Genomic DNA, 19,280 nt, shown 5'->3' on the forward strand with positions numbered 1-19,280 from the left:
GATTCTTCCACACCCCGCCCTTCCTAAAAAGATGTATTGGCTTGCTGCAAAACCAATCCTGTGTCTTGGTGAGAATCAGGTGCCACAATATCTATATATCTCAGTGACTTTATCTCTGTTGCTGCAGCAGCAGAGTTTATTCTGTCTTGACACTTTGTACTGATATTTTGTATTACATTCATCCCTTAAATCAATGGTCCCCCCCCCCCCCCACAGACATATATGGAAACAAACACCTCTTTCTTGATATTTGGTATGCTGCAATTTGAAAAGAGAAAGGTTAAACACAAATGTGTATTTCACAAATAAAACCCAATTTAGTAAACCAATTTATTTTTTAGCAGTTTTAACTGTTTCAGCAACATAGAATGGTAAATAAACATTCCACCAGTAACCTTCATTGTCTCACACTTAATATTAATGGGATGGATGTGCTTGGTGCAGGGACATAAGCTTCTCAACATCAGGCTGGAACTCACTAAGAAGAAGTCGTAGATCCCCGCGGTCAGTAATTTTCAGTCGGTTTCTTTGCTTGGAAAGAAGCAAGGCGACTGCACTGAAGCCCCGTTCTACTAAATATGATGTTGGCGTGTGGTAACCGGACCCTGATGCGTCGTCCACTGACTCGTCCTGCTGCACGTGTTGTGTACAAATCGTCAAACAAACGTTCGAACTTCTGACTTCGACTTCGGACTGCCGCCCCCCTACCGCCCCCTTCTTCCTCACCGCCCCCCCAGATCTTTCCAACGCCCCCAGGGGGGCGGTACCGCCCACTTTGGGAACCACTGCCTTAAATTATAATGTTTAAAGTGATTGTTTTGTATATTTTTTTTATGTATTTCGCTTTGGATAAAAGCGTCTGCCAAATACTTCAACATAAACATCTGAAAGTCTTTATATCAGCTAAAACCACCAATCTGTTTCACTGGATTCAGAATAAAACCAAATGGTTTTACAATCTTTATTTAAATATTGTTACTTCAGGACTTATTTCTGGTAACAATTATGCTGTTAAGAAAGTATTGTCTTATACTTTGCCTAAAATGAGAATGCATCTTAATCAGTGGCGGCTGGAGGAATTTGTTTTAGGTGGGGCTGAAAGTTTGTAAACCAAAGCCCTGAAGGGGGTTTTGTCCTCACCCAGAAGATTTTTTTGTGATTTTCACACACAAATATCGAAGATCTTTGCTCCTTCTTAACTCTGTGGTAATATTCCTTTTACAAAATCTTACTTGTGAAAAGTAATCCCCCGATTCCTTTTTTCAACAGTCTGCTCATTTGAGCAGGAAAAATCCTGCTCCTCATCACCACTTCAAGATGGTGGCCAAATTTCTCTTGTCACAGCAGCCAATGCTGCGTCTACTCATAAGATGTCTATGGTTATAACGTCATTGCAGACATGGCAATCTGTTGCTTCCACTGCAGTTCGCTACCTTATTCGCAATTTTTGTCAGGTGATTTTTTTTTAAGCAGGGTTGCATGAGGTACCTACACATAACGTTACGTTTGTCAATGTATCACACACACAGGAACGTAACGTTAGACGGCTGTCAGCAGCACTGTGTATTTTAGCCACCAACAAAAAGACAGTCAAATAAAGGTCAGTTAAAATGTATACTATATTAAGAATGTGTACATATTGCATAGGGCCCTGACATCTAAAGTACAACTCTTTTGATTGTTATGTTCATGTACAGTATGTGTTATGTTTTTCATGTATACACACACATCAACACACACAGTACAAGATGAGGTCAATTGGATAAGGTAAGAACAGGATAGAAACTGCTGTGGAACCAGTTACATTATGCATTATGCCATGGAAATACAATGTTAAAACTTTTGTGCAAATAAGAACAGTTGTACTTGTTTTTTCAAATGTGTTTTTTCTGTAAGTGAATGAGTTAAATGTTTAAAATTACTGGTTAATTGTGCTATTATTCGAAGTGCAATGTCTGCACTATTTTTATTCCTGCAATTTCAAATGCATTTGTTTTAGTAAATACAGCGTTTTAAAAGCATACACAATATGTGTAAATATATTAGTATGTAATTAAAAGGACTTGAAACTCAAAATGCAGGACTTGGGACTTGACTTGAGACTTTCCAGTCCTGACTTTGTACTTGACTCGGGATTTGCCTGTCTTGACTCGGGAATTGAGACTTACTTATGACTTGCAAAACAATGACTTGGTCCCACCTCTGGTGATAATCATGAACATGTTAGTCACTAAAATAAACACACTGGTAATGATAATAACTATGAAAACATTGATAATGATAATCATTAATATCCAATAATGATCATGACGAACATGTTGATAATGATAATCATTAACACTGGTAATGATAATTGTGGACATAGTTAGTGATAATCATGAAGATGTTGGTGACTAAAATAAACACACTGGTAATGATAACTATGATAACGCTAATGATAAACATTAACATCAATAACGATAAATATGACCATGTTGCCAATGATAATCATTAACATGTAGGTATTGATAATCACAAACATATTGTTAAATCCTCAACTCTTTCACTTCCGACACCACACCGATATTGGAGCCTTGAGTAATGGCTGATACTGATATCGAACCAATACGATTTCACGCCTGGTTTTCGAGCTAATCTTAATTTTTCATGTCATAAAGATATGTTTGATAACTGTATGCTGAGTGCAAACCGTTTGTGGACGACATTTTTCCATTTCCGCGTCCTTCAAGGCGCAGTGACCACATTGGGATGTCATTTGGAAGCTGTTACCTGGAAGCAGCGGGACTGTGGCTTTAAGAATGCTGACGTTGTTCCCAAAGAGCAAAAGAAGTAATTGTGTGTCTTAGTGTGTGCGTGCCTGTGTGTTTGTGTGTGAGTCAAGCTGGTTGCTAGGTTACCTTGAAGGGTGAGCGCTCCAATGATGTACCAGTAGCTGTGCAGCAGAGTAAATGTGTGCTCGTCCGTCTCAGGCTTGGCCCACTCAGTCGGACTGATCCTGTACAGGGCAGGGAGCAAAAACACGGACAAGGTTGACCTTGAGGTTTTCTTTAGTCCAGGACAATTCTGCTGTGTTTGGACGCAGAGCCTCTCTTTCAGTTGGGTTTTCGTAAGTCATTGAAATTATCGTACGGCCAAACATCGAACATAACCAACTAGTCACAGCCCCCAGACAAAGACTTTGTTGCTGACTAAAAAATAATTGTTATTACTACGGAGGTTAATGTGTGTCTTTATTACGAAAGCTTTTGTTCACACTGAATTTACATAACTGAATTTTTTGTTTGGATTTTGTGAACTGAATTTTTTGACATCAAAATTATGCTAACATTTTCAATTTAAAAACCCGGTTAGCAAAATGTGTATCAAAATTCAGTGACAAAAAAACTGTGTAAAAAAGTTAAATGCAAAAATATTCAGTGTATAAAGATGTGGTGTATAAAAATTAAATGTAAAAAGTCAATGTAAAAAATGTGTGTATAAAATTTGTGTAAAAAAATGGGTTGATAAAAATTAAATGTAAATACATTTGGTGTAAAAAAAATTAAATGTAAAAAAAAAAATCTGTGTCATAGATTCAGTGTATAAAGATGCAGTGTCGAAAAATTCTAAGCTAAAAAATTCAGCGTAAAAAATGTTATTGTAAAAATGATTCAGTGTCTAAAAATTCAGTCTGAAAAAAAGTGTAAAGAAATTAAGTGTATAAAATGTTGTCTAAAAAATGTGTATAAAGATACAGTGTAAAACATTCAGTGTATCAAAATTAAATGTAAATAAATTTGGTGTAAAAAAAATTCAGTGTCTAAAAATTCAATGCAAAAAATTAAATACAAAAAAAATCAGTGCAAAAAAAATTAAATGTAAAAATATTCAGTGTATAAAGATGCAGTGTATAAAAATGAAATGCAAAAAAAATCAATGTTAAAAAAAAAATCTGTGTAATAAACTTTGTGTCAAAAAATGGGTGGATAAAAATTAAATGTAAATACATTTGGTGCAAAAAAGATCAATGCAAAGCAATTAATAACATGCAAAAAAACTAAGTTTAAAAAAATTAAATGTAAAAAAATAGTGTTAAAGATTAAGTGTAAAAAAAAAGATTCAGAGTCTAAAAATTCAGTCTGAAAAAAAAGTGTAAAAAATTAAGTGTATAAAAATTTGTCTAAAAAATCTGTTAATAAAGGTGCAGTGTGAAACATTCAGTGTATAAACATTCAATGTAAATACATTTGTTGTAAAAAAAATCAGTTTTTAAAAACTCAGCATATAAAAATTCAAAGTAAAACAATTAAATGCAAAAAAAAAAATTTTTTTTAAATATTCAGTGTATAAATATGCGGTGTATACAAATTAATTGTAAAAAAAGTCAATGCAAAAAAATGGGTGGATAAAATTAAATGTAAATACATTTGGTGTAAAAACAATTTCAGTGTATAAAAATTAAATGCAAAGCAATTACATGCAAAAATATTAAGTGTAAAAAAATTTCAATTAAAAAAAATTGGTGTCATAATTTCAGTGTATAAAGATGCAGTTTCGAAAAATTCTGAGCTGAAAAATTCAGCGTAAAGAATGTAATTGTAAAAAAGATTCAGTGTCTAAAAATTCAGTGTGGAAAAAAAAATATGAAAAAAATTCAGTATATAAAATGTTGTCTAAAAAAATTTGTGTATAAAGATGCAGTGTAAAACATGCAGTGTATTAAAATTCAATGTAAATAAATTGCGTGTCTAAAATTTCAGTGTATAAAAATTAAATGCAAAAAAAATTCAGTGTAAAAAAGATTCAGGGTCAAAAATTGAGTGTAAAAAATGTGAGTAAAAAAAATTAAGTGTATAAAAATTCAGTATATTTTTATGCACTGCATAAAGATGCAGTGTAAGAATCAGTTTAAAAAAAATTGTGTTTAAAAAAATTTGGTGTCGAAAAATTTAGTGCTTCAAAAAGCAAGACTCGCTTCCGGTAAATTAAGACTTAAGCTACGATCTTGTCTCAGAAGCAGCCAATGAGGTGTCAAGTTTGGAGTCACGAGACAAATATGGTTTGAATTGTACCATATTTTCTGTGTGTACATTTGAACATATCTTCTTTAGTTATTTTTATTTTTTTTTCTTTGGGGTGGACATGAAGTTGTTATCAATAAAATAATGAACCCTAAACGTGCCAACTTCCCTGGTTTTGGGTTTTGTAGTATACACAGTCGTGGACTGTGTAGATCCACCCACAGCATTTATTCAGGAGTGCTAGCCTGCTGTTAGCGGTTAGCTATTGTATCCTCCTGCAGCGTGTAGTGACGCATGTTCACCTATTCCATGATACTTGTAAGAAACTTAGTTTATTTATTGCCATGGAGGTGAGGATTAGTGATTTAGAAGTGGCTAAAACACTACCGACTGCGAATGAGCGTTAGCCGCTAGCTAGGTAACGGCTAACAAGACCAAGAGCTAAGCACCTCTTGCAATGGCGTTTTAAAATCGTGTTTTTATCACCTTCGTCTTTTAGTAAAGGTTAAACCCTTTTTATCTTTTAACCTTTTTGAACAAGTCGTGCATGCTTTTATTTCAAGTCGCCTGGACTACTGCGATGCACTTTATGCTGGCATTAGCCAAAAAGCTCTCTCCTGGTTGCAGTTAGTCCAGAACGCGGCAGCACGACTTTTAACAGGGACCAGGAAACACCAGCATATAACCCCAATTCTTCAGAGTTTGCACTGGCTCCCTGTTCATTTTAGAATTGATTTTAAAACATTGCTGTTTGTTTTTAAATCTTTACATGGACTGGCACCTCAATATATCTCGGACCTCATCCAAATTTACATTCCTGCGCGCGCTCTGAGGTCCGAGAGCCAGCTCCAGCTCGTGGTGCCCAAGACCAGACTTAAGACCAGGGGAGACAGGGCCTTCTCTGTGGTCGGCCCTAAGCTCTGGAACACTCTGCCCCTCCATGTTCAAACTGCTTCCACAGTGGAGTGTTTTAAGTCTCGTCTTAAGACCCACTTTTATTCTTTGGCTTTTAACACTACGTGAGTTGTGTTGTCCTCTGTCCTCTGTTGTCCTCTGTGTTTTTTATACACTTTGATTTCTATTTTACTGTTTTAATTGATTTTACCCTTTAAAATAGTTTTTAATCATATTTGTTTTTATATTGTTTTTATTGGTTTTATATATATATTTTTATTTTTTTGTTTTTATTCAGTCATTGGTGGAGCATAATATATATATATATATATATATATATATATATATATATATATATATATATATATAAAAAATATATATATATATATATATATATATATATGTATATACTTTTTTAAACATTTTATTTTATTTATTTATTTATTTTTTTTACAATTGTTTTTAACATGGCTGTGCAGCACTTTGGAAACGTTATTGTTGTTTAAATGTGCTACATAAATAAAGTGGATTGGATTGGATTGGATTTATATCTTCAACTGTATTGTTTGTTTATTCTTTTTTTTAAAAATATATCTCCACACAGTTACTGCTTGCAAGTACTCTATGTGTTTGTTCCCTAACATGCGCCTCTGCTCGTTTTACCAGTGATGTCATGTCCGATTAAAAAAGATAAAATAAAAAAGTACAGGTATTTTTCAGGAGCGGTATAGCACCGTTTTTAGTTTGTTAGTACCGGAAAAATTGCAGACGCTAAATTTGCAGAGACTCACAACTGGGAATTTTCTCTCATGATTCACTTTAAAGAGTCATTCAAAAGACCCGTTCGCGAATGTCACATCTCCAGACAGTAGGCGTTTAAAGTGAGAAATTAAAGTTTATGGTCTACATTGCATATCATAGCCTTACGTTAGCCTGGTTTTCAACACACCTGCCCATCAGGAACACGCAGACGCCAGTTAGCAGGAATGCGAGGAGGACGCCCACCCACATCTGCGTGGAGAAAGGCGCCAGGAGGCTGAACGTTTCGTCACCGTTGGCCACACCTTTGTGGAGGATGAAACCGATTCCAGTGTGCATGAAGGGCGTGGTCATGTCCACGTATTGCTCCCGGATGGCAGTGAGTGTCAGCGGCGCCACAGCCAGGTCAGCATCCTGATGGAGGGAACTCATCAGTGGTACCCAAACCTTTTCCACTAAGGGCCACAGGCTGACAACCGAAGGAAGCAGGGGCCATTTTGGCAGTTTACACTTTCAAAACCAGTACAATATATACAGTAGATTTTACTTTTTAAAGAACTACAAAATGAAATTTAAGTAGAAAGTTCATGTGAATGCTGAAGTGCCAAAGCCTAACTGAAACACTAACAGTTAATACACTTGTTTTTTTTTTACCAAAATATGACTGAGGTAAATACCAACAAAATTACCTAAAAAATAAATAAATAAAAAGTTAGCATATTAACAATAGCATGCTTAGAATTAGCATTCGCGAAATACCAAAATAAATGACATTGAGATGTATACCAACTATATTAGCTAAAAAAGATAGCATGTTAATGTTAGTGTGCTAAAATGCTAAGTGTAACTTGCGTCAAGTACCAAAATATATGACTCCGAGATGTGTAATAAAAAAAGATGCTAGTCTGCTAACATTAAACATGCGTACCAAAATATGACTCAGTCCTTTGGTTGAGGTGGGGTTTGGCGGTAGCGGGGGGGGGGGGAATGTAGCCCGGAAGAGTTCGGGATACATGGGATTCTGAGTATTTGTTCTGTTGTGTTTATGTTGTGTTACAGTGCAGATGCTTTCCCGAAATGTGTTTGTCATTCTTGTTTGGTGTGGTTTCTGTCAGGTTTGTCCCTGACAGTTTGGTTATGTTTTAGGTTTTTTCCTCTGCATTTGTCTTTGTTTCCTCTGTGCGTGTAGTATTTCCTGTCAGCGCTCTTATTTTGTCTGTTTCCTGTGTTTCTCCCTGGGCGCTGTTTCCCCTCACCTGCGGCTAATTGGCAGATGGCCACACCTGGTGTTAATAAGCCTACTCCTATTTAGACCTGTCTTCCCATCCAGTCTGGATTATTGTCCTTGCTACCTGTCGTGTTAATGCAGCGTTGTGGTAAGCTATCTTCGGTAGCTGTTTGTAGCTTACTGTCTTTTGTTCACTGCTTCCAGTTTTGTATGTTCATAGCCCACTTTGTTATCCGCCTCGTGCGCGCTTTTTATTAGTACCTTTTTGTTTTGTTTTAGTTATATTAATTTATTTTTACCTGCAAAATGCCTGTCTCCTTCTCTGCATCTTGGGGTTCATCACAAACTAACTGACAGTTTCACAGTGTGGCGCATATTAGTTAGAGTGCTAAAGTTGTTCATATCACAACCGTCAGTGTAACCTGCATGGCTGTTGAGCAAGTAAGCCTTGCAGTCGCTCATGTGTGTCTGCAGAAGCCTTGTACAACATGAGAATAGGCTGGTAAGCTATTTGTCACAGTTGTAGAGGGCGCTAAACGCATTGTCATCATAGCACGCCCTTATTATTGTTGTTTGAGTGAAAACCAGCAGACAGTCAAGAGAACGGTTGTTCTGAAACTCGGTAGACTCCCGGAAAAATTGAGATGGTTGGCAAATGTGATGTTGTCAAGCGGCATTCAAATGAAACTCGCGGGCCGCACTAATATTACATTTTCACACTAAGGTGCAGGCCGTGTGTCTGAGACCCCTGGTTAACAATGTGTTTTGCACAAAGCAAAAATAAAAAACTTTGTACGCTGTGTTATTTCATTTTAAATTTCAAAAGAGTCTTGTGGCTCCCATAGTTTTCCTAATTTTATGAAATGGGTCAAAATGGCTCTTTGAGTGGTAAAGGTTGCCGACCCCTGCTGTAGATGATGGTACATATGTACAAAATAAACCACAGTGATGTTAGTACATCAATTGAGGAAAATTATCATACTACATACATGGCATTCTGTAATTTGATTTTGATATTTTTTTATCTTGATTGATTGAAAATGAACACTATTGAGTTGACTGATGAACATTATCACATCATTCATTCAGAAAATATAAATAACGACAAATAAAGATAGAATACTATTAACCGCAATATGTAAGTATAGAAAAAAAAACATGATTTGTACATTTTCAGAATGTGCTTCTTCTATTTTTAAACACAGAAAACAATCTGAAGGTGTCTTTATTTTTAAGTTATCGTGCAGGGATTTTACCAGTCCGGCCTACTTGGGAGTAGATTTTTCTCCATGCGGTCCCCGATCTAAAATTGTCAGGGTTTCCCCTGACAGTTTGTCTATGTTTTAGTTTTTTCCTCCGCATTTGTCTGTTTCCTGTGTTTAGTATTTCCTGTCTTTTAGTTCCTGTCAAGTGCTCTTAATTTGTCAGCTTCCTGTCTTGTTCCCTGAGTGCTGTGTTCCTCCTCAGTGTGTTTAGTATTTCCTGTCTAGTGCTCTTATTTTGTCAGCTTCCTGTCTTGTTTCCTGAGTGCTGTGTTCCCCCTCAGCTGCGGCTGATTGGCATCTGGCCACACCTGTTGCCAATCAGCCGGCTCCTATTCGTACCTCCTTTGTCTTGTGGCAGTTGCTGGATCATTGTATTGTCATTTATATTGCCTTGTCGATGTCACGTCTAGTCGCTCTTGTGATGTGTTATCGCTCCTGTCGTGTCGTACCTTGTCTTTGCAGCGTAGCAGTAAGCTATATTCAGTTTATGTTTGTAGCTTACTGTTTTTTGTTCCCTGCTTCCGTTTTATTTTTCATTATACAAGTACGACTTCTGTTTGCCTGTTCGCTACCCGCTAGCTTCCACGCTAAGCTCCTGTTCGTTATTTTCTAGCTCCCAGGCTAGCTCCTTTTGTTTGATTATCCGCCTCATGCGCGCTTTGTGTTCGTACCCTTTTGGGTATTTTTTGTCTTAGTATTTAATTAAATCATGTTTTCACATTCCATGCCTGCCTCCTTCTCTGTATCATGGGGTTCGTCAACAAAAACCCCTGACAAAAATGAGTTTGACACCCCTGAAATACCACGAATTGATTAACGTGGACTCCGACTTAAACAAATTGAAACGTAATTTGGGTGTTACCATTTAGTGGTCAAGTGTACGGAATAATAAAAGTTTCAATCAATCAATCAATCAGGTGAAACCTACACATTTGGTTAAAAGAAAAAGCTAGCATACTAACGCTAGCTATCATTTGTCAAGGTGAATACTTACAAAATACGATTTTTTTAAAAAGCGACCATATCAATAGCATGCTAACTGTTAGCATTAGTCAAATACCCAATAATTTGACACTGAGTTATATACCTGCAAAATTTGCCCAAAAAAAAAAAATTAATAAATAAAAAGCTTACATGCTAATAGTGGAATGCTAATGATTGTGCTGCGTGCTGTTGATAAATAAATTAGCTTCGGGTCGCTCTCAGGTCTGCAAATATGGTGGTTGTTATCAAAACTACCCTGTGTTCCAGCGACTCACCCCTCGTATGACTTCACCGATCATGCCGTTCCAGTTACCGCTGGCGTCCATAACTCCGTAGCGGTTGTCCTTCACCAGGTGCAGCTTGTAAGTGAAACCAAGCTTTTGGCTGAGCTCAGAGATCAAGTCGATGCAAAAACCTTCTAGCTCTCCTTCAGACCCCTTGGTCATGGTGAACGGTTCTTGCTGGAAAACAACATCACTTCTTTCAAAAGCAGCTCGTCGAAGCCCACACCCTAAAGATCGATTCTAACCACGTCAGTAGATCAGGAAAAATATTTCTCAGAATTAATGCAGATTAATTGATGAATTAATTGGATTAAAATACTAATCCAACTGCGGTGTAGAATGAGGCAGAATTCCTGAAAAGTTGGTCTTTCCTGATGCAAAATGAAACATAATGTAATAAAAATGTATTCAATTTAATTATGATTAATTGGAATTAATCCACGAAACTTGATTAATCTTATTAAAAATGTTCATTAGACAACCGCGACTCAAAATGCATCCAAGTTGTAAAGTAGGGGTGTCCCGATCTGATATCTGTATCAGTTTGTTATCAGCAAAATAAAAAGCCTGGGATGGTATTATCTTGCATGTAAAATGTGCGATTCAAGCAGTCATACATCATGTCAACTTGTATGTGATATCATGTGGGAAACAAGCAGTCCTGCAGCGTTTTTGCTTTTGTGTGATATTATTAACAATATATGAGCAGTCCTGCAGCGTGTTTACCTGTGTGTGATAACATGTCCGATACAAGCAGTCCCGCAGGGTGTTTACGTGTATGTGATATCATGTGCGATATAAGCAGTCCTGCAACATGTTTACTTGTGTGGGGTATTACATGCGATACAAGCAGTCGTCCATCGTGTTAACTTGTAAAATCATGTGCGATACAAGCAGTCTTGCAGTGTGTTTACTTGTGTGTGATATCACGTGCGATACAAGCAGTTGTACATCGTGTTAACTTGTGTGGGATTTCATGTGCGATACAAGCAGTCCTGCAGCATGTTTACTTGTGTGTGATATCATGTGCTGTACAAGCAGTCATACATCGCGTCAACTTTTGTGTGATATGATGTGCGATACGAGTAGTCCTGCAGCGTTTTTACTTTTGTGTGATATAATTAGCAAGATGCGAACAGGGCTGATACGTGTTTACCTGTGTGTGATAACATGTGGGATACAATTAGTCCTGCAAGGTGTTTACTTGTATGTGATATCTTGTGCGATACAAGCAGTCCTGCGACATGTTTACTTGTGTTGGTTATCACATGCGATACAAGCAGCCGTATATTTTGTTAACGTGTGTGTAATATGTGTGATACAAGCAGTTTTGCAGTGTTTTTACTTGTGTGTGATATCATGTGTGATACAAGCAGTCCTGCAGCGTGTTTACTTGTATGTGATACCATGCGCCATATAAGCAGTCCTGCAGTGTGTTTACTTGTGTGTGATATCACGTGCGATAAACTTAAAAATGGGGGAAGTGGTCTACTTGTGTGGGATTTCATGTGCAATACAAGCAGTCCTGCAGTGTTTTTGTGTGATATCATGTGCGACACAAGCAGTCCTGTAGAGTGCAAAGTTAACATCTTAATCTCCTCCAATAAGCAGACAATTTCTTCTATATTACTAAAGACATTTACAAAAGGTAAACATGGTAGGGGCGGTGTAGCTCGGGTGGTAGAGTGGCCGTGCCAGCAACTTGAGGGTTGCAGGTTCAATTCCCGCCTCTGCCAACCTAGTCACTGCCGTTGTGTCCTTGGGCAAGACACTCTACCCACCTGCTCCCAGTGCCACCCACACTGGTTTAAATGTAACTTAGATATTGGGTTTCACTATGTAAAGCGCTTTGAGTCACTAAAGAAAATGCGCTATATAAATATAATTCACTTCACTTCACTTCACTATAGACTACTAGGAGCTAGCAGCTACACAACAGCTCCTCACACAGTAGCACCCAAGCTAGACAAATAATAATCGAACAATATTGCAGTGTAAAACAGCACATTTGTCATTATAAACAAGTATCAAATAATTCTAGTGGCATATTACTTACAAATAAGAAACGTATTAGAAAGTATCCAGTAACAAACGTGTCCACATTATTCAACTTTCTGCATCTTGACCTTAACGAAATGAATTATTGTGACCACTGGGTGCCTGCACTAAAACAATTACCACTCCATTACAACGTAAAGACAGCAGAAGCCCATTCCAGACGTTTAATAATAAATAGATTCTGGTTTTTCAAACCTACCATTGTTGTTTGTGTTGACTCATTTCACTTGATCAAACCTTCTGACAGTCCGCACACAAGTATGAATCATTTCTGTTGATATCGTATTGGGTCAATGCTGAAATTGTGTTGGGTCAATGTCCGTATCAGCCAATACTCAAGGCTCTAATTTGTTATTAAAATAAATAAAGTTCTTATGGGTTTGCGACTGTAAGGAAGAAAAGAAGTGCTGTACCTTGATTGTCGTGATGGATAACTCTTTGGGGCCTGGAATGGACAAAAAAACAACACATCAGTCTTTGAAAGAAGTCACCTAGTGTGCCAAAAGTTACTTTGGACATTTTTGCCTTTTGTCCCCGGCTGCAGTAAAAACGCTGAGCAGCACAGGAGGACAAAGGACGGCTTTAGACTACGCTGAACGACACTAAGCAAGACCAAGGATTCCGCCGCCACAACATCCACTAGCAGTGATGTCAGTACATGTCTGCAGGACCTAACATGGCCGCCAAGTGTCGGTGGGGGTCAGGAGGTGCTGGGGGTGCAAGTTCCTGGTGGACAAAAGCTTGTCGTACGAGGCCAATGACACCCTGTCAGACAAGATGTCTGCTGGCTAATTGATTGATCACGGAGCTTTCTAACACTCAGCACGTCCTCAGCCCCTCCCACAGCTGAGAAACAGGAAGCCGCCCGTGTCCATTATGCCTTCGCAGCTGGCGGCAAAACCACATTCTAAAAAAGCGGTTTTGGAGCTGGACCTCTTTGGGAAGGTCAGCCAGAGTCTGATGTCAGCGGTATTGAGATGTTGGCACAAAACTAAAAATCTAAACAGGCGGGGGCCATTTGGACTTTTTTCACTCACAACCATTAGAGCTCTTCTCTGTTTTGGTGCATGTTTTAGGGCCCGCGACTCGAAAGGGTCTCAATTATTTTCTGTCAAGCCGACAAAACGTTAGAGACCCTGAAGTATTTATTTGGGATCTCAAGTTTAGTGCTACAAAAATAAATAAAGAAGGAAAGGAGAAGAAGCAAGAAGGAAAGGAGAAGAAGCTAGAATGAAAAAAAGAAAGAGAGAAAGAGAGAGAAAGAAAGAAAGAAAGAAAGAAAGAAAGAAAGAAAGAAAGAAAGAAAGAAAGAAATAGAGAAAGAAAGAAAGAAAGAAGGAAAGAAGGAAAGAAAGAAAGAGTAAGCAAAGGAGAGAGAAAACAAGAGAGAGAGAGCTCGAGAGTGAGAGAGGGAATGAGTGAGTAAGTGAGCTAGACCGAGAGAGAGCTGGATAGAGAGTGAGATTAATCAAGAGAATGAGACAAAGAGAGGAAGAGTGAGAGCTAGAGAGAGAAAGAGAAAAAGTTAGAGACAGGAGTTAAGGAGAGAGAGAGCTAGCAAGCGTGAGAAAGAGCTAGAGAGAGAGTTGAGAGAAAATTGCGAGCGCGTGAAAGAGCGAGAGGGAGAGAGTGAGTGAGCTGGACAGAGATGCTGGCGAGAGAACAAAAGTGGGCAGTTAGAGAGAGAGAGAGAGAGAACAAAAGTGGGGAGTTAGAGAGAGAGGGAGAGAGAGGGAACAAAAGTGGGGGTTAGAGAGAGATAGAGAGAGCGAAAGAGAGAGAGAGAGACAAAGAGAGAGAGAGAGAGAGAGAGCGCAAAAGTGCAGAGTTAGAGAGACAGAGAACAAAAGTGGGCAGTTAGAGAGACAGAGAACAAAAGTGGCAAGTTAGAGAGAGAGAGAACAAACGTGGGCAGTTAGAGAGAGGGAGAACAACAGTGGGGATTTAGAGAGAGATAGATAGAGAGAGAGATAGAGAGAGAGAGAGAGAGAGAGGGAAAGAGAGACAGAGAGAGAAAGAGAACAAATGTGGGGAATTAGAGAGAGAGAGAGAGAACACAAGTGGGCAGTTAGAGAGAGAGAAAACAAATGTGGGGAGGAAGAGAGAGAGAACAAAAGTGGGGAGTCAGAGAGAGAGAGAACAAAAGTGGGGAGTTAGAGAGAGAGAGAACAAAAACGGGGAGTTAGAGTGAGAGCAAGCTAGAGAGAGAGTGTGAGAAATAGTCAGAGAGGGCAAGGGAGAGGGGGCGAGAGAGTTAGAAAGAATTAGAAAGAAAGTTAGAGACAGAGTAAGAGAATGCTAGAGAGAGAGTGTGAGACAGAGTTAAAGAGTGCCTCAAAACTGAGCTGGACTTTCTTCCAACCTGCCCACTGTACCAAGACAGACATACTTCCTACAAATTGCAAATACACAAAGAGAGTTTGAAAACATGACAATTATACAAAAAACTCCGATACCTGCTGGGGGAAGTAAAGCAATGTGCAAACACAGCAGCAAAAAAAAGTGGGGCGTTAGAGAGAGAGTGAGAGAGAGAACAAAAGTGGGGAGTTAGAGAGACAGAGAACAAAAGTGGGCAGTTAGAGAGACAGAGAGAGAACAAAAGTGGGGAGTCAGAGAGAGAGAGAACAAAAGTGGGGAGTTAGAGAGAGAGAGGGGGGGAGAGAGGGAGAGAAAGAGAGAGAGAGAGAAAACAAATGTGGGGAATTAGAGAGAGAGAGAGAAAACAAAAGTGGACAGTTAGAGAGACAGAGAGAGAACAAAAGTGGGGAGTCAGAGAGAGAGAGAACAAAAGTGGGGAGTTAGAGAGAGAGAGAGAAAGGGAGAGAGAGAGACAGAGAGAACAAATGTGGGGAATTAGAGAGAGAGAGAGAGAGAACAAAAGTGGGCAGTTAGAGAGAGAGAAAACAAAAGTGGGGAGGTAGAGAGAGAGAGAGAACAAAAGTGGGGAGTCAGAGAGAGAGAGAGAACAAAAGTGGGGAGTCAGAGAGAGAGAGAACAAAAGTGGGCAGTTAGAGAGAGATAGAGAACAAAAGTGGGGAGTTAGAGAGAGAGAGAACAAAAGTGGGGAGTTAGAGAGAGGGAGAGGGAACAAAAGTGGGGAGTTAGAGAGAGAGAGAACAAAAGCGGGGAGTTAGAGAGAGGGAGAACAACAGTGGGGAGTTAGAAAGAGAGAGAAAGAGAGAGACAGAGAGAGAGAGAGAGAGAGAGAAAGAGAGAGAGAGAGAGAGAACAAAAGTGGGCAGTTAGAGAGAGGGAAAAAAAGTGGGCAGTTAAAGAGAGAGAGAGAACAAAAGTAGGGAGCTAGAGAGAGAGGGGGAACAAAAGTGAGGAGTTAGAAAGAGAGAGATCAAAAGTGGTGAGTCAGAGAGAGGGGGAACAAAAGTGGGGAGTTAGAGAGAGAGAGAACAAAAGTGGGGAGTTAGAGAGAGAGAGAACAAAAGTGGGGAGTTAGGGGGAGAGAACAAAAGTGGGGAGTTAGAAAGAGAGAGAACAAAACTGGGGAGTTAGAGAGAGCGAGCTAGAGAGAGAGTGTGAAAAATAGTTAGAGAGGGGAAGGGAGAGGTTGCGAGAGATTTAGAAAGAACGAAAAAGAAAGTTAGAGAGGGAGCTAGAGAGAGAGAGAGTGTGAGACAGAGTTAGAGAGTGCCTCACAAGGTGAGGTAGAAACTGAGCTGGACTTTCTTCCAACCTGCCCACTGTACCAAGACAGACATACTTCCCACAAATTGCAAATACACAAAGAGAGTTTGAAAACATGACAATTATACAAAAAACTCCGATACCTGCTGGGGGAAGTAAAGCAATGTGCAAACACAGCAGCAAAATGTGTGAGCTGTTGTGACAAGAAAAGGACATCCAATGGAATACAACCACCATATTCCTGTGCTATTTGTAATATATTGATATCTTTCATGTATACAAATAATGCATCTATATTGAAAAGTAATACTTTTAGTTTATCAAGTTTGATACATTGTAATTGTTTCGATTGTGATTTAATGCTGGCTTTGGCAATGTGAACATGTTTCCCATGTCAATAAAGCCCCTTTGATTTGAAATTGAATTGAGTGCGAGAGCGACTTAGAGACAGTGCGAGAGAGAGTTAGAGAGTGTGAGAGATTTGGGGGAGTTAGAGAGTTGAGGAAGTTAGAGAGTGCAAGAGAGAGTTGGAGAGAAAGTGCGAGAGAGAGTTTCGAGAAAGTTAGAGAGGGAGTTAGAGAGCGCAAGAGAGAGGGAGTTAGAGAGAGAGTTAAAAAGACAGGGAGTTAGAGAGAGGTAGAGAGTGCAAAAGAGACAGTGCGAGAAAGAGAGTGAGATTAATTGTGAGAACGAAAACGACAGTGAAAGAAAGGGAGCTAGCAAGAGTGAGAAGGAGCCAGAGAGAGAAAAAAAAATGTGTGAGAGAGAGAGAGCGAGAAAGAGAAATAGCGAGGGAGGTAGAAAGGGAGCGCGTGAAAGACACTGAGTGATTGAGTGAGCTAGACGCAGAGAAAGAACTGGAAAGAAAGAGCAAGATAGAGAGTGAGATTAATGTAGAGAAAGAAAATGACAGTGAGAGGAAGTGTGATGGACAGAGAAAAAGTTAGAGGGTGCACGAGAGAAGGTGTGAGAGAAAGTTAAGAGTTAAAGAGAGAGAGCGTGAGAGAGAGTTAGTGAGGGAATTAGAGAGCGCAAGACAATGCGTGCGAGAGAGAGAGTTAGAGTGCAAGAGAGAAGGTACGAGAGAAAGTTAGAGAGTGCAAGAGAGCGTTTTGAGAAAGTTGGAATGCAAGAGAAAGTTAGAGGAAATTAGTGAGGGAGTTAGAGACTGCCAGAGAGGGCAAAGGAGGGAGTGCAAGAGAGAGAGGGCAAAGGAAAGCCAGAGGGAGTTAGACAGTGCAAGAGAGAGAAAGCGAGAGAGCATTAGAGGGAAAGAGTGCGAGAGAGGGCTAGAGAGAGTTAAAAAGACAGTTAGAGGGAGATAGAGAGTGCAAGACATAGAAAGCGAGAGAGAGTTAGAGGGGAAGTTTTGAGAGTGTTACAGAGAGCAAGAGAGAGAGTACGAGAGCGCAAGAGAGAAGGTGCGAGAGAAAGAGAATTAGAGGGAGTTGGAGAGTGCAAGAGAGAGAGGGCGATAGAGAGATAGAATTAGAAAGGGAGTTAGAGAGAGATAGAATTAGAGAGGGAGTTCGCGAGGGCAAGAGAGAGTTAAAAAATGAGTTAGAGCGCGCAAGAGAAAATAGCGAAGGAGGTAGTGAGAGAGTGAGCTAGACACAGAAAGAGAGAGCAAGATAGTGTGAGATTAACTGTGAGAACAAAAAACGACAGTGAAAGAAATAGAGAGCTAGTAAGAGTGAGAAAGAGCCAGAGAGGGAGAAAAAATAGTGTGTGTGAGAGAGAGAGGGTCGTAGATTGGGAGCGTGTGAAAGAGAGAGAAACAGAGTGAGTGAGTGAGCTAGACAGAAAGAACTGGAAAAAGAGAGCAAGTTAGAGAGTGATATTAATGGAGAGAAAGAGAATGACAGTGGGAGAGCGACTGAAAGAGAAAGAGTTAGAGAGAGTCAAAAAGAGAGTTAGAGAGGGAGTTAGAGAGTGCAAGAGAGAAGGTGCGAGAAAAAGTTAGAAATTAAAGACTGCCAGAGAGGCAAAGGAGAGAGTGCAAGAAAGAGAGTTAGAGAGCAAGAGAGAAGGTGCGAGAGAGAGTTTCGAGAAAGTTAAGAGTTTGAGAGTGCAGGAGAAAGTTAGAGAGGAAATTAGACTGTTAGAGAGGACAAAGGAGAGTGCAAGAAAACGTTAGAGAGAGTTTTGAGAAAGTTGAGAGGGTTAAAGTGCAAAAATGAAGGTGCGAGAGAGAGTTTCGAGAAAGTTAAGAGAGGTAAAGTGCAAGAATGAAGGTGCGAGAGAGAGTTTTGAGAAAGTTAAGAGAGGTAAAGTGCAAGAATGAAGGTGCGAGAGAGAGTTTCGAGAAAGTTAAGAGGGTTAAAGTGCAAGAATGAAGGTGCGAGAGTTTCGAGAAAGTTAAGGGAGGTAAAGTGCAAGAATGAAGGTGCGAGAGAGAGTTTTGAGAAAGTTAAGAGAGGTAAAGTGCAAGAATGAAGGTGCGAGAGAGAGTTTTGAGAAAGTTAAGAGAGGTAAAGTGCAAGAATGAAGGTGCGAGAGAGAGTTTCGAGAAAGTTAAGAGTGCAACAAAGAAGGTGCAAGGGAGAGTTTCGAGAAAGTTAAGAGAGGTAAAGTGCAAGAATGAAGTTACGAGAGAGAGTTTCGAGAAAGTTAAGAGTTAGAGAGTGCAAGAAAGAAGGTGCAAAGGAGAGTTTCGAGAAAGTTAAGAGAGTTAAAGTGCAAGAATGAAGGTGCAAGAGAGTTTCGAGAAAGTTAAGAGTTAGAGAGTGGAAGAAAGAAGGTGCAAGGGAGAGTTTCGAGAACGTTAAGAGAGTTAAAGTGCAAGAATGAAGGTGCGAGAGAGAGTTTTGAGAAAGTTAAGAAAGTTAAAGTGCAAGATTGAAGGTGCGAGAGAGAGTTTCGAGAAAGTTAAGAGAGGTAAAGTGCAAGAATGAAGGTGCGAGAGAGTTTCGAGAAAGTTAAGAGAGGTAAAGTGCAAGAATGAAGGTGCGAGAGAGAGTTTCGAGAAAGTTAAGAGAGGTAAAGTGCAAGAATGAAGGTGCGAGAGAGAGTTTCGAGAAAGTTAAGAGAGGTAAAGTGCAAGAATGAAGGTGCGAAAGAGAGTTTTGAGAAAGTTAAGAGAGGTAAAGTGCAAGAATGAAGGTGCGAGAGAGTTTCGAGAAAAGTTAGAGTTAGAGAGTGCAAGAAAGAAGGTGCAAGGGAGAGTTTC

At 39.3% G+C, this 19,280-nt stretch overlaps 1 protein-coding gene across 1 annotated transcript in view; it reads right to left on the minus strand.

The window, feature by feature from the left end:
• si:ch211-251b21.1 (uncharacterized protein LOC571720 homolog) overlaps nt 1-19,280 on the minus strand; it is a 54,692-nt gene that overhangs the window by 18,664 nt on the left and 16,748 nt on the right. The window contains exons 3-6 of the mRNA XM_061903121.1: nt 12,886-12,917; nt 10,406-10,591; nt 6,844-7,067; nt 2,898-2,995 (exon numbers count right to left, since the gene is read on the minus strand). Of these exons, the coding sequence (XP_061759105.1) occupies nt 2,898-2,995; nt 6,844-7,067; nt 10,406-10,591; nt 12,886-12,917 (540 nt within the window). The remainder of the gene's footprint in view (nt 1-2,897; nt 2,996-6,843; nt 7,068-10,405; nt 10,592-12,885; nt 12,918-19,280) is intronic.

The sequence above is a fragment of the Nerophis ophidion genome, linkage group LG06 (assembly GCF_033978795.1).
Source record: "Nerophis ophidion isolate RoL-2023_Sa linkage group LG06, RoL_Noph_v1.0, whole genome shotgun sequence".
In the NCBI taxonomy this organism is placed as follows: domain Eukaryota; kingdom Metazoa; phylum Chordata; class Actinopteri; order Syngnathiformes; family Syngnathidae; genus Nerophis; species Nerophis ophidion.